General features: G+C 40.8%; 1 protein-coding gene across 4 annotated transcripts in view; it reads right to left on the minus strand.

Annotated features, from left to right (window-relative positions):
• Window positions 1–20084, minus strand: part of EMB3142 (nuclear pore complex protein (DUF3414)) — a 447780-nt gene that overhangs the window by 350715 nt on the left and 76981 nt on the right. For all 4 annotated transcript variants that reach the window (XM_089384461.1, XM_089384462.1, XM_089384463.1 and 1 more), the window contains exon 11: window positions 5731–5892. In XM_089384461.1, coding sequence (XP_089240587.1) covers window positions 5731–5892 — 162 coding nt within the window. The remainder of the gene's footprint in view (window positions 1–5730; window positions 5893–20084) is intronic.

Consider the following 20084-nt stretch of genomic DNA (forward strand, 5'->3'; position numbering starts at 1 on the left):
ATTATTTAATGTATTTTTTTAAACCGGTTCGTTTAGACCAAACCAGTCCCGGTTAGACCGGTTCCGGTTTTAAAAACATTGACAGCGACACAGATGACATGCGAAGCAGACCAAAAAATGGCACATTAACTGCTTGAAAATTCCTTAAGAAGTGCGTCTCCTTGAGTCCTTACCAAGCAAACATACTCAACAGTCAACACCCTATCTTATGTGAAAGGGATCCAAAAACTATGCTCTCCATCACACTAACAGCAGTAACAGTAGCACCCTCCTCTAAGGTTGACTTATCTCTCATTAAATCTCAAAAAAGGTGCTTGGAAATTGGAATAAGTAATTTACTAATTTTCAAGCTTGTTTATTGATCATGCAAAAATTAAAATAACAGAAAGTCTTCACAGGTGAATTTGACTTAGCCTGAGGTGTGAGCAACCTCCATAATGATAATACATAACTTCAATGGTAGAGAAGAAAGTTGAGATCCATGATGATATGGTATCTGACTTGAGGATCAATGGCGATGGCTTGAATTTTAGTGGCACTATAGAAAAGGATAACTCAGTTCTTAAAAGTTTCTGGATGGAAATGGATCAGGCTTTCTATATAGTATAGACTCAGCAGACCTTGAAATAGGGTGTTTATCATCCTTGAACAAACTATGAAAGTATATTTTCACTAAGCTCTAAAAACATTCAGTTCCTATACAAACAAGACCTACGGTGACTCTACTGCAGTGGCAGGGTTAGTTTGGTGTCTTGTTGAAATTTGAAGCTGTTACATTTGTGAAGATTTTGACAAGGAAGAAACAGGGATGTTGGGTTAGGATGTCTTACTGAAAAAGTGTAGTGACACATAATTGTTTGTTTGTCCAGATTCATCTTGATGATTGTATGCAAGGCATCGAAAGTGTAGACGAGGATTTTGTGCAATAACAGAGGTTGAATTGTATATGATTTGAACCCGAGATCAATTGGAATGTTTGTGTAAGCACGAATGTGCCTTGTAGATGTTTATGATAGTGATTAATTCCTAGAACAGAAGTTGTATAACCAGAACATATGCCTGTGCATGAGGATGGTAAAATATACATCAGACCCTGTTGTGATATGACAAGAAGACACTAAAACAGTGACCTGTGATAGTTGACTTTGATGAAAATCTGATGTGTGCCAGCACTGTAAAGATGGAAATAATCTTAGTCTTAGCCCAGAGAAGACTAGTATTCACTGCAAGCCTATTTTAACAGATAATGTGGAGTACAGAGAGATAGGTTTAGTAGAGAATAACATTAAAGAAAGGCTTCAATGCCCTTTTGCACACATAGCAAATGAAATTGATAAACCCTCAGTTCCTATCTTGGCCAGATGTCCAACGATAGAAAGGAAAGCTCAAGTCCATGGTGATTTGATATCTGATCTCAGGATCAATGAGGATTGCCTGAACTTTATTGGCATATTACTTATTAGAAGAGGAAAACTCAGTCCTCAAGAATCTTTGGGAACAAATGGAGCATACTTCAGATGGGGATGAGAATAATTCTGATCTTAGTCCAGAGAGGAGTAATATTTGCTGTGGGCCTGTTTTTAACTTTTTATTACATATGTTGGTCCTCCATGTGCATATCCCAAGAACGTAGCTTAGGGAGTATCAGTAAGCTACCTCATTAGACGTGGATTTGAAATAGATCTGATATGCTTCATATCAGAGTTGGAAAACAGTGCAATTTGTTTCTCAAACTAAATAAATAAGGATAAATAAATATCAGAGTTGGAAAACAGCTTGATCCCTGTAGGATGTTGCACCTTAGTACTACTGTCAGATACATATATGGCAGGCATGTCATCTCTGCGATATGGTTATGTCTGTCATCTCTCTGCGTTATAGTTGGTCATAGTTGTAAACTTGTATGGATTCCGATTAACTCTGCGTTATATATCAGGCAGATACATATATGGCAGGCATGCCGCATAACTGTTATATATATGGCATTGCCGCATTAGCATCTGTTCTTCTCTGCTGTATCGCGATTCGCATCACCTGATCACACTGCACAGTATCACGATTCATCATTATATATATATTATATAGAGAGAGGGGTTACCTGAAGGCTCACGCAGGTATACGATATCTCGATTCTCAACAATGCGGCGTCGAATGCAGCTCCGAGGCTCTGCGGCGGTGTCGACTGTGCGGTGTCTGGAGGCTGGACGCGGGACTATGGACACGGGACGATGAATTATGAAACAGCTCGATAAAGTGATAAACGTGACAAACAGAAACCCAAAACTCAATAAACCTAAACCCAAAAATTTTGGCTAGACTCAGAAAAAAAAAAAAAAACGCAGAGTCGGAATAATTACCATACTCGCGAGTCAAAATTGCGTTGACCACAAGTCAAACTCGGTCAACGCAATTTGACTCGGGAAGATTTGGTTCGGATCGTTTTGTGGCCGAGCAGAGTGGGAATCGCGATTAATCGGCAAAATCGCCGATTCCTGTTTCACTGGTAAGGATCGAACGAAGTTTTTCATTCTTGAAAATTGAAGGAAAAATTGTATAGCACCTAAGCGTGCAATTGCTTGAGGACAAGCAATGATGGGAAGGGGGGATTGTAATGTTCCCTGTCGATTAATTGCCCAAGGAAGGAAAAAAATAGCCTATCCAACCCTGTAGGCTAGTCTTTGATAAAGGGGAAACCTATTATCCAATGTTTTGGGGCAACATTGAATAAATTTCAATGTTCCACCAAGACTCCAGGATGGGGGGACACAAGTGCGGGGAGACGCACAAGGGTGACGTGCGGGAGTACCCTCAAATTTTAGGGAAATCTAGAGGGTACGGGGGGATGTCAAGGTATATATATAATGAAAATATAGATACAATGATCCATACATAATTGAATTAAATAATCAAATACATTGATCCATAAGCATCATTCATATTGATGCATATATCATTCATCCATACACCACGAGATTCAATATTGAAATACACTGATCCATATTCATCATACTAGAATCCACATTGATTTACAAATTAAATTCATCATTCATCATTCATCATTTTAGAATATAATTAGTACTATGCAAAATAGACTATAATAGACACTGAAGTCTGAAGACTAGACTGGTACATTGATATAACTAGAACTCAAAAATAGTAAAGAGAGACGAGTCAAAGAATCAATTTAAGGTGATCAATATCTGAAGTCAAGGCTCAAAAGTTAAAACTGAAAATTAAAAATGGGCAATGAGCATTGAAGGAGCATCGCGGGAGAGTAGAGGTAAGCTTGGTAAGTTGAATGAGTGAGTTAAGGATTGAAAATTAGTTTAAATTTTGATATTTGTTATATATTTTTATTTTAGTTTTAATTTTATTTGTTTTAAATTTTGTTTTTCTTTACTTTTTTTAAAATTTCAAGAGCTACTAGACAAAATTGAGTGGGACATGTCCCCCCTCAAAAGGGGTGATTCTAGGCTTGGTGCTCTTGATTAAATGTTAGTTCCAAACCCTCGTACTCGATAGAATCCAATGGAAACAATGAAGTCCAATGAGGTTGGAACCACTCTCAAACATCCTAAGTCATTTCATGGTAATGTTAAAAATTTAAGTAAAACTGAATGTCACTTTCACTTTAAAAATTTAACATTACCATTAATCACATAGCATTAGTAGGGGCCTAGGGTTGAATAGTAAGTTTCCTCAGTCATAAATTATTGTTTTCAAAAGGGGGACGTGAAGAAACGCTTCCCCAGATGTCCCCCCATCCCAGGTGCGTGGGGTGCGAGGGGTGTGTGCACCCAACCCTAGGGGACGCATCCCCATGAAACACTGCTGAATTTGGGGTAGCTGGGCCAAAATCCCAAATTGAGGGCTACACTTGTAACCCCTCACACTAGATTAAGGAAGAGAGAGCCCCATGAGGAATCTATAAGTAAAGGAGAGATGGAATCATTTTATCATCATCATTTTGGATTGGAATATGTCTGTTTCTTTGAGACGGGGCTCTAAGGGTTCTTAGACCCCTTTTTCCTTTGTCTAGTTTCGGTGGAGGTGATCCCCACCCTGGCTAGTCACCTTATATCTCTGTCCTGTTACAGTGTATTCTCTTGGAGCAACTTGGGTCTGTTCTGGCCAAGCAAAGAATCAATTCTCTTTGGTTTTCTAGGCAGTGTAACTCTGTCATTCTCTGTGATTTCTCCGAGCTCAGAATTATTGGATTGTGGAAAAGCAAGGCTACAAAGGTCCCCTCTCAGGCACCAACACCCAACAAGGGGCAAAGAGGTCCTTTTCTCAGTCGAATGGGAAATAATTTGATGGTTTAAGGTCTGGCCTGATGCCATTAGGGCCTCTTCTGAGTTCACCCTTCCTTTCTGAGGGCAGCTGCATAGTCACTGAGAAAAAAGAATACCAGTGAGGCCCTTATCGAGACAGCGAAGCCATCTCCATGGAGGACACTGACTGTTACCCACAGCAAGCTCAGATCCTCCGGCAACTTAAGGATGAATTAGGGCATAGGGTTACCTGCAGTCAGCCAACATTCTGGGCATTGCTGCGACAGAAAATTAAATACAGAGGTTATATTTGAGACTGTTGAAGGTTAAAGCTCAGACACTGTGGCAGTAAGCTCGGATCACCTGGAACAGCAAGTATTATCACAGCTCAGCATGGGCAATACCAAAGGGACCACTCCAAGTGCAGCTGTAAACATGGAACTGGACAGGGCTGCTAGAAGTCCCTTAACAGCAAACGAGTTTGGAGGCAGCACAGTTAGACAGTGAGTTGTTAATTAGTTTAGTAACAATAGTATTTGATAGTGCTAGTGTGAGTTACAGTTGGAGTGTTGGTCTACTGAATATAGATATTGCAATCAGAATTATACTGGTGGAATATTCAGTGAAAAGAACTACTGTTCATTGGGTGGTCAGCCCTAACTTACTGTGTTTTGTTGAAGAATCATATCGCTGTTTAAAGTATTTTATATTATTTGTGCATTACATAGAAGGATACCTATGGTTATGTGAATGATGAATGTGCAACTGTTGTATAATCCTTTCTGATTTATTGAAAACCCTAGTCGAAATAAAACTCTAAGGGCAAAAATCCCTCTGGGATACTACATCTTTGCTCCACTTGGAGGTGTTCAAGTTCATTGGTTTGGCATATGCATCAAAGTTGTTAATCTAGTAAAGCTCAAGACTTATCCACCTAACTCGATCTTGCTTTGTAACTTTAGATATTGGAAATTATAAGATAGATATTGGCATCTGTGGAGAGAGTTTGTGTGCCTTAGTTTAATTTAGCACTGGAAGAGATTGAGTTGTAACTACATAAGCACATGCCTCTGCCCTTTCTGAAATTTTTCCATATTTGTTCCGATCACCTATGTATCCTTTTCACTACAACTTAGCATAAGGTCCACAAATAACATTACCCTTTTGCACTGATACTTTCAACAAGTGTTGCATTCAGTAAACAACATATAATCATATAACAATTAAAATGTTATATACTGAGCATAAACACAGTCCTTAGGTAATAAAAAGTTAGGAATAATACTAATGCACTTAAATAAAATTGTATGTTTGTATGTATGTATGTATGCACTTTGAGCTTCTCTAGTTGTAAACCCAAAATGGTAGAAGCAAAAACATACCCAGTATTTATTATGGTTACAATTATAGACTTTTGTTCAAAAAGAAACCATAAAGAAATTAGGAGAAAGTGCAAAACCTGATAAACCTCTGTCAGTAGTTCCAAAAGACAGATGAAAGGTTGAGAGTGAGCCTCAATAGCCTGCTGCTGAGCTCTAACATCATCACTCATAGAGTCATACGTCTTATCCACAGAATATGAGCGAAGAGCATTCATGGCTCTCTCCTTTAACTCTTTCACCTGAATTACAAGAAAAATTTTGATTGGTAAAATTTAAAAGATAATTTCAATATACCTAATTCTATAAAAGGAGAAAGTATCCTATGCTTCCATAATCTATAGCAAATAAATTACAAAGAGCACTTTATATCAAAATAGCATTATTAGCTATCATTTATTATTGCCAACCATACCTTCTTTCTTACACAAAATTTCACACAGAAGGGGTCAATTGATTGCATATTAGAATACAGTGTATGATCTACTTCCAAATGTTCCAATGGCATTCATGCTTTTAACTCTTCTCTCTAACAGGAGCTAGAAAGATTAATGAGGCTGTTCTTTAAGAAGCAACAAACAACCGTCTGTGGTTTTCTCATCTGCTGTGACTGCCAGCTCCGACAAAATGTAGAGTTGGTCAAGGAAAAACTGAATATGGCCTATCTTCATGAGACACAGTTTCCATTAGTAGAATTAGCTCTCCTGAGAACCTAAGTTATCCTATAATTCTACTTCAATTTTATGAGATGATGAAATGATAACTGTGGTTTGCAACCCATCAGCCTTGTAGCACTTCAACTGTAAAGCAGACCAGTTTTTTAAACTTTCTCTTCATATAAGAACCTTGGACAAGAACTTGGACTGCCAAACTTAGATTTTCATATTCTGTGCACCTAGCAAACCACCAAAATTGAGGTTGAAGTCTCTTAATAAGAACCCAATAGTAACCTGTACTAACCTTACTCCATGCAAGATACACACAAACAAAGCTAATCAAAACATAGGATATTATGAACATAAATATTAAATAATAATAACTCATAATTAAATAATAACTTAAATTAAATCAGAACTAAAAAAATTATTGCTTTGTATAAGGAAAATTTCCTAAGCATACATAATTTTATTGTAGGTAGATTTTGTGGCACGTGACTGATTCTCCCAAATCCCAATGCCTGACTAGAACCTTCACGGGTATGGCTTTCCCTCCGTGCATAGAATAAGAGTATTATGCAAAATATCACCTCATAATTATACTGTGAAACATGATATTTAAAAGACTGCCAGTATAAACATCAGCCTGCCACACAACTATTTTCACTAGATAAGCATGATATTCAAGTGCAAATAAAATAAAACAAAGTATAATATCTCAGCAATTACAGACAATGGCGGAAGCATCTTTCTTCTCTTACTCACACATATCTAGAATCAAACCCAACATCGACTGATTATGTATGGGTTAATTGACTGATGAGCATTGGGCACCCTTATTTCCCTTCCTTTGCACTATTGTTTACCAGGGCTAACAACTCTATTTATAGATATCAGAAGAGCCCCATGAAATAAACATATAGACCGCCCTTCTTGAACTCTAGCTCAGGGTGGAACCAGACAACAAAACTAGACTATCTGATCTCAGAGGATATGATGGGGCAAGGAGATCATTGCTGCAAGCCAGTTTCTTACCATCAGGAAATGTTCCAAGTGGGGGTAGGTGCCTATGTAATGTCCACATCTGCTTAGGAGACATAAGGGGAAGATTCCGCAAGCCTAATTAAGTTCCCATAGGCTAGGATGGGGAAATTAATCAAGGGGACACATTTCTCCTAAGAGAAAACCTTGTAAAGCTAAAAGGCAAACGAAAAGGGGGCATGGGTTCTAGGCTAACAAAAAGTCATTTTTATTATAAAGTGAGAAAACCCACTAAAATGACTTTATTAAATAAAAAGGTAAAAAGGTGGCAAAGAGGTCAAGTGGCTTATAAAAGAAGGAAAATGAGAAGTCTCTCCTCATTCTTGCATTCACTCACTTGGAAAATAGAATTTTGGAGAGTTCTTGAGAAAGAGACTAGGGTTTTTGGAAACCCTCATTCTGGTTGTTAGTTTCGGTGTTGAAACTATACATCCTAGCTACTCTTGGAGCGGAATCACTCAGATTTCGTCATTGGCTTTATTGTTCAAAAAGATATTGGCAGAAGAAATAATTAAGTAATGTTATCAGTTGATTTTATACACTGACTTTTGGTATTCTACATTTCTTATACAGGCTAAGTCCACTTCCATTGAGGGGTCAAGTTCCTGAGCCATATTTTGAGGCCCGAGTTATCGTGTTTAGCTAAAGCATCTAGGTTGAGTTTTCCCTCATTGTTGGTGGTCGACCTAGTTGTTATAAGGGCCGAGTTTCACTGTGTAGGAGGGTTGTGATCAATAACTGACTGGAGGCTGAGTTCTGCTTCCCTAAGGCGCCAAATCCTGTCATCTAGTAAAGGTCATGTATCCTGAGTTACGGAGCATAAAAGACAGCCGATTTCTGTATATTCCTGTGGGTCGAGTGGCCTCTCTGAGTCTCTACAGGCTGCGTATTGCTTCTGTTGGTGGCTGAGTATATTCTACAGCAGATCCAAATGTTCTGTGGGTTCTTGGGGTCAAGTTTCCAGTCTTTCTGAGTTGGGGCAGACTGCTGTGTAAGTAGAGACATTCTCTGAACCTTACACACCAGCTTGGAAGGTTATTGTTGCTGCTATCATTGACAATGGAGCCACTGTCAGTTGGGAAAATTATTTGCTGGAGCATACACGGTTTCATTGTTCTTTGCACTGTAAAAGCTTTATATCAGCTATTCAATTTGGAGATATTTTATCGTTGCAATCCTTATCAGCATGCTGTACTATTTCTGAATGCAATATAAATTATATCTTGCTGTTTGGAAGCTTCTTTTGGGGTCCTTTGGGTACTGAGAATGTTTAATTTTGAATTAAATATATCAAAAGTGCACCTACAGCCAATGGCCTATAAACTGTTTGAAGAAAAGAAACAATGACAAACTAAAACAAAACTAAGAAAATTTGGTGAAAATTATGAAGTATTCCGAGCGGGTATCTTACACAAGGCTGTGGGGGAGCGCCGCCGCCCCCCCTCCTCCCTCGAATCTGCTCCCGAAGCTTCTTCCAAGCATGAGTGACCCCACGAACACGCTCCCGAAATTTGTTCCCGCAGCGAGCGAATTTCAAGAGCGTGCTCCCTAAAAAAATTAATGTTCCCTGCCAATTCGGGAGCGATTGCTCCCCCTTGCTCCGGGAGTGAATTGTAAGTGTGGGGGGCAATATGAGAGTGACTACTCCCGATCGCTCCTGCCCTACTGAGAGACGCACACAGCCTACTTGGAGGAGAAATTTTTTTGGAGGGTTAAGGGGAGGCCAAAGGAATAAAAGGCCTCCCACCCCCAAAAAAAAATCATTTCCATGAGCTTGAGAGAGCTTGAGAGGGATTGAGCTTGAGGAGCTTGAAAGAAAGGAAGATTAAGAAGGTTTGCACTTGAGGAGCTTGCAAGGGAGATTGAAGGTTGTCATTTGAGAGAGCTTGGGAGATTGAAGGCACCACCATTGGAGAGCCAAAGAGGTAGGGTCTAATCCCATTCATTTTTTTCCATGTAGCATTTGTGTTTTTATATGTTGAATGAAAGATGTTCTCTTCTCCTACTCTTTCCCAATTCCCATTCCTCCTTCATTTTATTGCAAGCAAGAAACTCAAAGTTCACCAAACATGATGTGTATGGCTTAGCCTTCTCTTGTTGGTTCCTCTTTTTGTTATGATGATGATGGTGGGGAGCAGAAGAAGAAGAAGTGATGAAGATGATGAAGTGGGTAGTGGTGGATTAAGAAACCCTAGAGAAGAGGAGTACGGAGAGGAAGAGGAGGAGGAGAATAATGAGAGTGGAGATGATGATGGAAAGAAAACCAAGGTAGACCAAACCCCCTGATGGAAATACGTTCCTAGGCTTGCAAGAGGGAAATGAGGTGGAACCACTAAATTTACATGCCCCATTACAAAATCACTAACACAAGTTCATATACCCGTGCCACAAAGCATCTTTGTCGGAAAATGGCATGGGATGGAACTAAACAAATAGGAATCAAAACATGTCTAAGTGTGTCAACACAACAAAGAGCCAAATACATAAGGGAAGAGGAGGAAGCCCAATACAAATCTAAAAGATCAAAGGGTGAAGTTGAACATGACACCACTAGCCCACATAGAGAAAGAACTCCATCAACATCCACCCATGGTAGTGGATATGGAGCCACATGCATAAACATCTCTTTAAGGCATAGAATAGTATCAAAATTCCTTGATCAATGGTGTAGGGATGACGTAGATGCAAAAAAATTTCTAGTTTCTCTTTGCATGTGGGATACCATTACTTTCTTGGGTCAACACAAAAACAACTCTATGTAATCATGTGTGCTTATGAGAAGGATCCTAGTCGTATCTTTAACTTTGATGGCCTAACCTGTGCTTTTAATATTCTGACTGACCTCATCAATGAAAAATATTATAATCAGTCACAAAGCCCCACACAGTGTAATCAATTGGATGATCAAGGTGACATTGAAGAAAGTTCACGTGTGAAGGACCATCATGAAAATGAGGAATGCCCGAAAGAAGGGAATCCATCTAAAGAAGATCATGATAGCCATAATGCCATAGAGGGCCTTCGGGATAGCCATAATGCCATAGATAGGCCTCTTAGAGTGCACGTTTTGCTTTGTCTTTGTTGGATTGAGCATTGTCCTTAAGTTGAGTGCCATTCCTAAGTCTATCCTTTGTCTTCTCTAAACCATAGACTTTGAATACCTATTAGGTGACCAATACAGGGGAGCCTCCCTTGTGGTGACAGTGGGCGTCCACCTCATAGTGTTGTCCCTTGGTCTAGCTCTTGTCATGAGAGCCCCCTCACAAGACATGCTAGATTTGAGGCAACAAGGCATTAGTATACAGAATTTAGGTTGAAATATGACTTCTACACTCCCTCCCTATACAACAGATGATGTAACTTTCTAGCTAAATTGACCATTCATATACTTGCGTGTTAGACAAGTTGGTTGTTAAGAAAATTGGGAGTTGTTGTCCAGTGGTTGTCAATGATGTCAGGTTCAGGAAGAGCTTCAAATGCTCTTGCAAATCCCTTGGTTGGATAGTCCTCTTCAAGACCTTTCCAATGGTATATGGCACTCTACCCATCTCCCAAGGAAGGAGGATATATACAGGGTTGAAGCTGAGACAGGGTACCAAGGTTCATGGCTCCAGTGACAATTGCATCCATTCATTAAGCATCTAGGCGTTTTGAAGGCATAACAAAGCATTACAGAGGAAATGTCCAATACCAGATTTCCTTGGATTGACGATGATATGGCACTGGTCACAGGTGGCAGAGTGTGATAGGTTGACATAATGTTAATTTTAGATAACAATGGTATGTTCTATGCTTTAGAGCAATTAATTTCAATTTTTCCTTTTAGCCAACATCAATTTCCAAATTAGCAATCACATTAACATTGATAGTAAATGCAGATAAAACATAAACAATAAGCAGAAGACAAGCCAAGACAAGAGGACACAATATTTGGCGGATGCCAGCGAAAAACCCCAATGTGGGGAAACCCTTTGATCAAATCTTATTATTCTTCAAAAGTTCAGCAAAGAGAGAGAGAGTACATACAAAATTTACTTGCTCAATCACTGTAAAATAGTCCAGTCAAACTGCAGTCAACAGGATGCCCTAACCAGAAAGTTAACGTTGGTCAAATTAACAAAAAGTCTCCACCAAATTAGCTTTGTCAAACCCAATCAATTCGGCCTCCAAAGACAGTCTGAACCAGCCCAAAACAGTCCTAAAAATTTTGGTCAAACTTGGTCAATGCACAGTGAACTCTATGGTCAAAACACCTCCGATCAATACAGGTCAAACAGAAGCAAATTCCTCGATTTCTGTGCCAGGAGATGCGGCCCAAGGAAATCAGATTTCTTGCCTGATAAACACAGTCAAAGGAGAGAGATTGACCCTTGGTCAACGCTGCTGCGGATGGCTCAAAAACAGTCCTAAAATTTTCGGTCTACCCAGGTCTACGCATGAAGAAGAAGAGTTGCTCCTATTTGTTGTACAAACCAATGAGGAGGAGACAGAAAAAGATGTGTGTTGAGTGTGTCCAAATGAGGAAAAGGCCTCTTCTATTTATACACAACGTTGAGGGTGAAGAGACACAACGGTTGGGCTTTATGAGCCTACATTTGACTGGCGCTGACCTTAACAATTTGTCCATAAAAGAAATAAATCCATAATCTCATTTCTACTTTTCAGAATGAGATGATCTTTAGATCAATCTTGCACCTCTCAAAAAGAGGAATCCAATAAAAATGTCATATCCATCATATGAACTGTCCATGGTGGAGTTTGGCCCTAGTTGCCAATTTTAACACTCCCTCTTAACTAGGGAGAAATCCAATCCACGTGCCAAACCATCTGTCAATTTGTACCATCTTTGTAATCCCTGCTCTGCTCTACTCTGCTTTGTTGAACCATGAAAAAATAATGGAGAAGAAATGATAGAGAGTGTATCATACCACTCTCTACTGACCCAAAGTTAGTCTCCATTGATCCCAGATCAATATCAAACATCCTAGCATAGGGAGTACGGTAGTACACGATGCATCCATCGGTAGTGCTATGGTCCCTATCCTCATTTCCCTACTCATTGGCCAGATGAGAGGTACTTCCCATGAGTCCCGGATTGCATGGGTAGGATGTATCAGCAGAAGAAGGTGAAACACTCATCTTGCTCATATGCCATAGGAGAAAGTGAACCACTCATCCTATGCATATATCAACCATCATGGGGTATCACAGGGGAAGGTGAACCACTCACCCTATACACAGCGCACCACTAGGGGAAGGTGAACCACTCACCTTATGATCGCTCATAGCTCCAAGAAGTACCCCAAGCCCCCCTGGAGCTCCCTAGGCTCAATATCCAACTCAAACTGGCCCATCATAAGAGGGTCTCTCCACAACTCCAACTCGTTCACGGAAGGTTAACAATTTGACCTTCCCAAGGGGCTTCGTAAGAATATATGCGACCTATTCATCAGTCCCAATGTGATGCAGCCTTATTGCTCCCCGTTGTACCATATCCCAGATAAAGTGGTACCTAATATCAATATGCTTGGAGCAGTCATGAAACACGGGATTCTCAGAAAGACGAATCCCACTTTGGTTGTCACAGTAGATCAGGGTGGTATCCAGCACATGCCCAACTAGCTCACTAAAGAGCTTCCTCAACCAAACAACTTCACAGGATGCCATACTAGCAACAATATATTTGACCTCAGCGATGCTCAAAGCAACCGATTTCTGCTTCCTGCTCATCCAGGATATCGAAGCAGAACCTAGTTAGAAACAACATCTCGATGTGCTCTTACAATCCACCACACTGTCAGCCTAGTCAGCGTCAGAATAACCATGGAGCCTCAAATTCCTGATAGTGTATCTCAGTCCATAGGTGATTGTGCCCCGGATATATCTCAAGAGATTCTTCGCAATAATCCAATGTATGTGATGAGGTTCGACCATAAATTAACTCAATGTATTCACTGCAAAGCATATGTTCCAACGGGAGTTCACCAAGAACATCAGGGCCCCTACCAGTTGACGATACTCTGAAGGATTTCCAAAATCGAGCCCAGCAGCACTTCCGCATAACTTCTTGAAGTTAAGCTCCATCGGAGTAGTCACAGACTTACAATCCACCATCCCAAATCTTTCAAGTAGCTTCACAATGTATTTTCCTTGGGAAAAGGAAAATTTCACCTAGCTATTGCCAGACCTCCAAGCCTAGGAAATAGTGCATCAATCCTAGGTCCTTCATCTCGAATTCGGAAGCCAACTCCCTCTTGCATTAATAAATAAGAGGGTTTGCACCTGTCAGAAAGAGATCGTCCACATAGAGTACCAAGATGAGAGGTCTATCATTTTCAAACTTGAAATAAAGTTTCGGATCAGCGTCACTTCTTGTAAAACCCAGCTTCATCAAATAATTGTTGATCCTCTCATGCCAATCCCAGGGAGCTTGCTTCAACCCATAGAGGGCTTTCTTCAACCTGCATACATGTGTCTTTCGATCTAGAACTTTGAACCCCTCGGGTTGTTCTACATAGACTTCCTCCTTAAGTGAACCATGCAAGAAGGCGGTCTTGACATCCATTTGATGTAAATTCCATCCTTGAGAGGCAGCAAGGGCAATGATTGAACGGATGGTGGTATATCGGGCAACTGGTGCAAATATCTCATCATAGTCCACACCTTCCTTTTGAGAGAAGCCTCGAGCAACAAACCTGGCCTTGAACTTTTCAGCACTTCCATCAGCTCCATGCTTGATCTTGTAGAGCCATTTCGAGGTGACAACAGATTTGTCCTTGGGTCTAAGGATCACATCCTAGACATCATTCTTCATAATCGACTCATATTGTTCGTTCTAGCGTCCCATCCAAACATGGTGCTTCACAGCTTCTTCAAATGTGTAAGGCTCAGTTTGAACAATGGTGCTCATAGCAGCTAAGTACCCTTTGTACCTATTAAGCTTCTTACTTTCACGAAATGCTTCCCTTGGTGCAATATGTCTCAGCATCTTTGAGAGGGTCCCTAAGCCATGAGGGTCTCCTTTTTGAGGACGAGGGCTCATGGGGAGGTAGATCAATGGGATCCATTGGTCCTTCAGCATTGGGCATCGGCTCATCCTGCGATTCTCCCTGCTTTCCTATATCTGCTTCTTTGCCCTTCCCTTCCTTGGAATAGGAAGGCTCCTAATCTTCCCAAGGGCAGCATCTTCATCAAAGGTGACATTGTGACTTATTTCCACTTCTCTTTGACCAAGCACATAGATTCTATATGCCTTTGAAGTTTCACTGTAGACCACAAATGTTCCTTTCTTCCCTGATGCATCCAATTTGCTTCTCTTTTCTTTCGGAACATGAAAATACATGGGGCTACCAAAAATTCTAAAGTGAGAAACATCAGGTTTCTTACTGGTGAAAGCTTCTTTGGGAGTTTTGGAGTCCAATGCTTGATGAGGGCATCTATTTTGAACATACACGACAGTGTTGGAAACTTCTCCCAAGAGGAACTTCGGAAGGCCTTGATCATGAAGCATGGCACAAGTGGCTTGTATAATAGAAGTATATGCGGTAGTAGTCCCCCTTTTAATGCCAGCGTCTCTACAATAGTCATTGAACTCATTTGATTCATATTCGGTTCCATTATCGGTCCTCAATATTTTGATCTTCTTCCCTGTTTGATTTTCGACCAAGGCTTTGAAAGAGCGGAACCATGTGAATACTTCGCCCTTCTTCTTGAAGAAATAAATCCAAGTTTTGCGAGAGAAGTCATCCACAAAGATAGCATAATATAAATATCCTCCCAAAGATGTCACGAGCAACATATCAGATAGATCAGAATGAACTAATTGCAAAATGTCGATAGTCTTGCTATCACTTGATGGGAATGGTCCCCTTGTATGTTTTCCTTAAGCACATCCCTGACAAACACCTTCATGTTCTACTTTAAATTCGGGCATACCTGTCACTATCTTCCTTGCATTGGGTAGGGCTTTATAATGAAGATGAGCAAATCTTCGGTGTCATAATTCAGATTGAAGAGATGTGTCGCAAGACATAGCTCCCAATGGACTTCCTCCAACTTGATATAGGTTGTCAACCCTGAATCCAAGAGTAAATGCTTCTTTGAAATTTCTTTTCCAAACACATACCTTTCCATCAATGAATGCCACCTTGAATCCTTTGTCCTCCATCGCCGAGATAGATACTAGGTTCTTCTTTAGATCGGGTACATATAGTACTTTTTGTAGATAAATGGTGTTGCCTTGATTCAATTGAAGAGTAAAATTCCCAACTACTTTCATAGGATAGGTGGCATTGTCTCCAAGAATTATTTCCAAATTTGTATCCTTTTCTATCAGATTTGAAAGAGCTTCCTTATACCCAGTGAAGTGCCTTGAGGCACCATTATCAATCAACCAATTTCCCAAGGTATCCGGAGAGAGGCAGTAGAGAGGATAGATATAAGATAAAAATATTTTTGCTTGTTATCTACAACATTATATTCACCATACCTGGAGTTTCTTGATCTTTTGGGAGGTCGACCATTTCCATATTGAGTAGCAGGAGCATTCCTTTTTCCTTTGTTGTTGAACATGCCATTCCTTTGATTGTTATTGCCCCTGAAATTGTTGCGGTCGTTGTTGTCATCATCCCGAGGTGTATCCCTTTTATTAGGACACTCCATAGCACAGTGGCCAAACCTGCTACAAATGAAGCATCTACCCTTTCTTCCATCTTTGAATCTCGGTCTTCCTTGACATTACTTCTTTGAAACTGCATTGTTCTTCTTTTTAGCATGACCAAAGAATGTAGTAGGACCATTCCTATTTGAAGGCATGTCTCTCTCTTTCATCCTTATTTCTTCTTGAGTACATCTAGTCAATAATTTATCAAAACCGAATTCGGTCATTGTTGAGGATAGTAGTGTTGAACACATCCCATGCACGAGGGAGACCTCCAAGGGCAATGAGAGTGAGCCCCCTATCAGCTATAACTTCTCCAATAGATAGAAGATCATTTTTTATTTCGGTGATCCTCATGAAGTAGGATTGGATATCTTCTCCTCTTCCCTTCTTTATGTCCTTCAACTTGTTCTTGAGAAGGAGGACTTGGTTTGCATTGCTAGCTTTAAACAAGCTAACCAACTTGTCATACATCTCCTTAGATGTGCCCAAATCAGAGATGTAAGCAACTAAATACTTATGAATAGAATCCCTGATGATCTTCTTAGCTTTAACTTCACCTTTCTTGTACTTTCTCTTAGCGGCAGCCAGTGCATTTGAAGGAGGTTCAGCAATCTTTCCCTGCACATAGTCCATAGCATCACGCTCTTCCAAATTCAAGTCAAGAGACATCTTCCATGCATGATAATCAAACTCATCATTGAGCATGTCATCAAATTTGAAGTAAGATGAGGAGGTCATTGAATCTTGTCCTTGACCAACAAATCTCAGTGATTGCTTTTCTCAATCTTACTTGGGCTTTGTGTTCACCTCAACTATAATTCCATGTTAATTTTAGATAACAATGGTATGTTCTAGCTTTAGAGCAATTTACTTCAATTTTTCTTATTAGACCAATATAAATTTCCAGATTAGCAATCACATTAACATTGATAGTAAATGCAGATAGAACATAAACAATAAGCAGAAGACAAGACAAGAGGACACAATATTTGGCGGATGCAAGGGAAAAACCCCAATGGGGAAAACCCTTTAATCAAATATTCTTATTATGCTTCAAAAGTTTAGCAGAGAGAGAGGACATCATACAAAATTTACATGCCCAATAACTGTAAAACAGTCCAGTCAAACTACAGTCAACAGGAGGCCCTAACCAGAAAGTCAATGCTGGTAAAACCAGCAGAAAGTCTCCTCCAAATTAGCACGGTCAAACCTAGCCAACTCAGCCTCCAAAGACAGTCTGAATCAGCCCAAAACAGTCCTGAAAAATTTGGTAAACTCGCTCAATGCACAGTCAACTGTACGGTCAAAGGGCCTGTAGTCAACATAGGTCAAACAGCAGCAAATTCCTCGATTTCTGTGCCAGGAGATGTGGCCTAAAGAAATCAGATTTCCTGCCTGAAAAACGCAGTCAAAGGAGTGAGATTGACCCTCGGTAAACGCTCGCCAACACTGCTACAGATGGCCCAAAAACAGTGCTAAAATACCAGCCTGAAATTTTCACTCTACCCAAGTCAACGCATGAAGAAGAAGAGCTGCTCTTATTTGTTGTACGAAGGAATGAGAAGGGGAGACAGAAAGATGTGTGTTGAGTGTGTCCAAATGAGGAAAAGGCCTCTTATATTTATACACAACGTTGAGGGTGAAGAGACCCAATGGTTGGGCTTTATGAGCCTACATTTCACTGGAGCCGACCTTAACAATTTGTCCATAGAAGAAATAAGTTCATAATCCCATTTCTACTTGTCAGAATGAGAAAATATTTAGATCAATCTTGCACCTCTCAGAAAGAGGAATCCAATAAAAATATCATCTCCATCATATGAGTTGTCCATGGTGGAGTTTGGTCCTAGTTGCCAATTTTAACACATAATTACCCAATGATTAGTCTAATTGAGGGTTATGCAAATATAATCAGGTACTAGCCTCAATCCATGCCCCTACAGCCACAGATGGTTTGCGAGGTTGGGTAAATGAACATGCCCGGGAACCTGGATACCAAGATAAGTAAGCTGGCAGCAATGACAGGTGGCAGAGTGTTTGGTTGACAATGAGCAATTGGGACAAGTGGCCAAGCGATTAGTCGACACTGACTGACCAAGAAAGGTGGCAAGACTAGATTGGTGTGTGAGGTTGGTTAAATGAACTAGCTCAGAGATGCTTAATTAAAGCTTAACCTACTCTAATTAGGGGTTAGCCTTAATCCACGTCGATGCAGTCGCGGGTGTATGTGAAGTTCAGATGTTGAAATGGTTTAGAGACCCGGAGACAAAGAGGACGCGACACAAAAGTAACGTGGTTAAGAAGATGAAGTGGCACATGATCGGCCTGAACACGTGGAATCGTCCCTTTTGAGTGGCCAAGGGGCTAGTTTTTAGGTAACAAGTGGCACCAGCCAGAGGATGCCCCGTGGCAGGATGACATTAGTAAAGGATAGCAGTGACATGACAGGTGAGTCGACCGAGTTTCGAGACTCATGCCAAGGATATGTAGTGCAAGTGTCCGCAAGGATAGGAAGACGTGTGGCAATAGGTGGAGCTCAAGCAGCAATCCAATGGATGAATAGAGTGTATGTGGCGCCGAGGTATAGGGCGCCAGCAGATGCGGCCTAAGGAAATCAGATTTCCTCCCTGAAAAACACGATCAAAGGAGTGAGATTGACCCTCGGTCAACGCTAGCCAACACTGCTCCAGATGGCCCAAAAACAGTCATGAAATACCAACCTGAAATTTTAGGTCTACCCAAGTCAACGCATGAAGAAGAAGAGTTGCTCTTATTTGTTGTTCGAAGCAATGAGAAGGGGAGAGAGAAAGATGTGTGTTGAGTGTGTCCAAATGAGGAAAAGGCCTTTTATATTTATACACAATGTTGAGGGTGAAGAGACACAACGGTTGGGCTTTATGAGCCTACATTTCACTGGAGTCGACCTTAACAATTTGTCCATAGAAGAAATAAGTTCATAATCCCATTTCTACTTGTCAGAATGAGATAATCTTTAGATCAATCTTGCATCTCTCGGAAAGAGGATCCAATAAAAATATCATCTCCATCATATGATTTGTCCATGGTGAAGTTTGGCCCTATTTCCTAATTTTAACACATAATTATCCAGTGATTAGTCTAATTGAGGGTTATGCAAATATAATCAGGTATTAGCCTTAATCCATGCCCCTGCAACCACGGATGGTTTGCGAGGTTGGGTAAATGAACGTGCCCAAGAACCTGGATACCACGATGAGGAAGCTGGTAGCAATGACAAGTGGCAGAGTGTTTGGTTGACAATGAGCGATTGGGACAAGTGGCCAAGTGATTAGTCGACAATGACTGACCAGGAACGGTGGTAAGACTAGATTGGTGTGTGAGGTTGGTTAAATTAACTAGCTCAAAGATGCTTAATTAAAGCTTAACCTACTCTAATTAGGGATTAGCCTTAATCCCCGATAGCGCAGTCGCGGGTGTTGTGAAGTTCAAATGTCGGAATGGTCCAGGGACCCGAGATCGGGGGGACGCGGCACAAAAGTGACGTGGTTAAGAAGATGAAGTGGCACGTGTTCAGCGTGAACACGTGGAATCATCCCTTTTGGGTGGCCAAGGGGCCTGTTTTCGGGTGACAAGTGGCACCAGCCAAAGGATGACCCGTGGCATGATGACGTTAGCAAAGGATAGTAGTGACATGATAGGTGAGTTGACCGAGTTTCGAGACTCATGCCAATGATATGTAGTGCAAGTGTCCGCAAGGATAGGAAGACGTGTGGCAATAGGTGGAGCTCAAGCTGCAATCCAATGGATGAATCGAGTGTACGTGGAGCCAAGGTGTAGGGCATCTATGACAAAGGGCCCTGTTTTCGGGTGACAAGTGGCACCAGCCAGAGGATACCCCGTGGCAGGATGACGTTAGCAAAGGATACTAGTGACATGACAGGTGAGTCGACCGAGTTTCGAGACTCATGCCAACGATATGTAGTGCAAGTGTCCGCAAGGATAGGAAGACGTGTGGCAATAGGTGGAGCTCAAGCAGCAATCCAATGGATGAATCGAGTGTACGTGGTGTCGAGGTGTAGGGCGCTAGGAGATGCGG

The sequence above is a fragment of the Pinus tabuliformis genome, chromosome Q, assembly GCF_031772625.1.
Source record: "Pinus tabuliformis cultivar Carrire ecotype Pingquan chromosome Q, CPIR1, whole genome shotgun sequence".
Classification (NCBI taxonomy): domain Eukaryota; kingdom Viridiplantae; phylum Streptophyta; class Pinopsida; order Pinales; family Pinaceae; genus Pinus; species Pinus tabuliformis.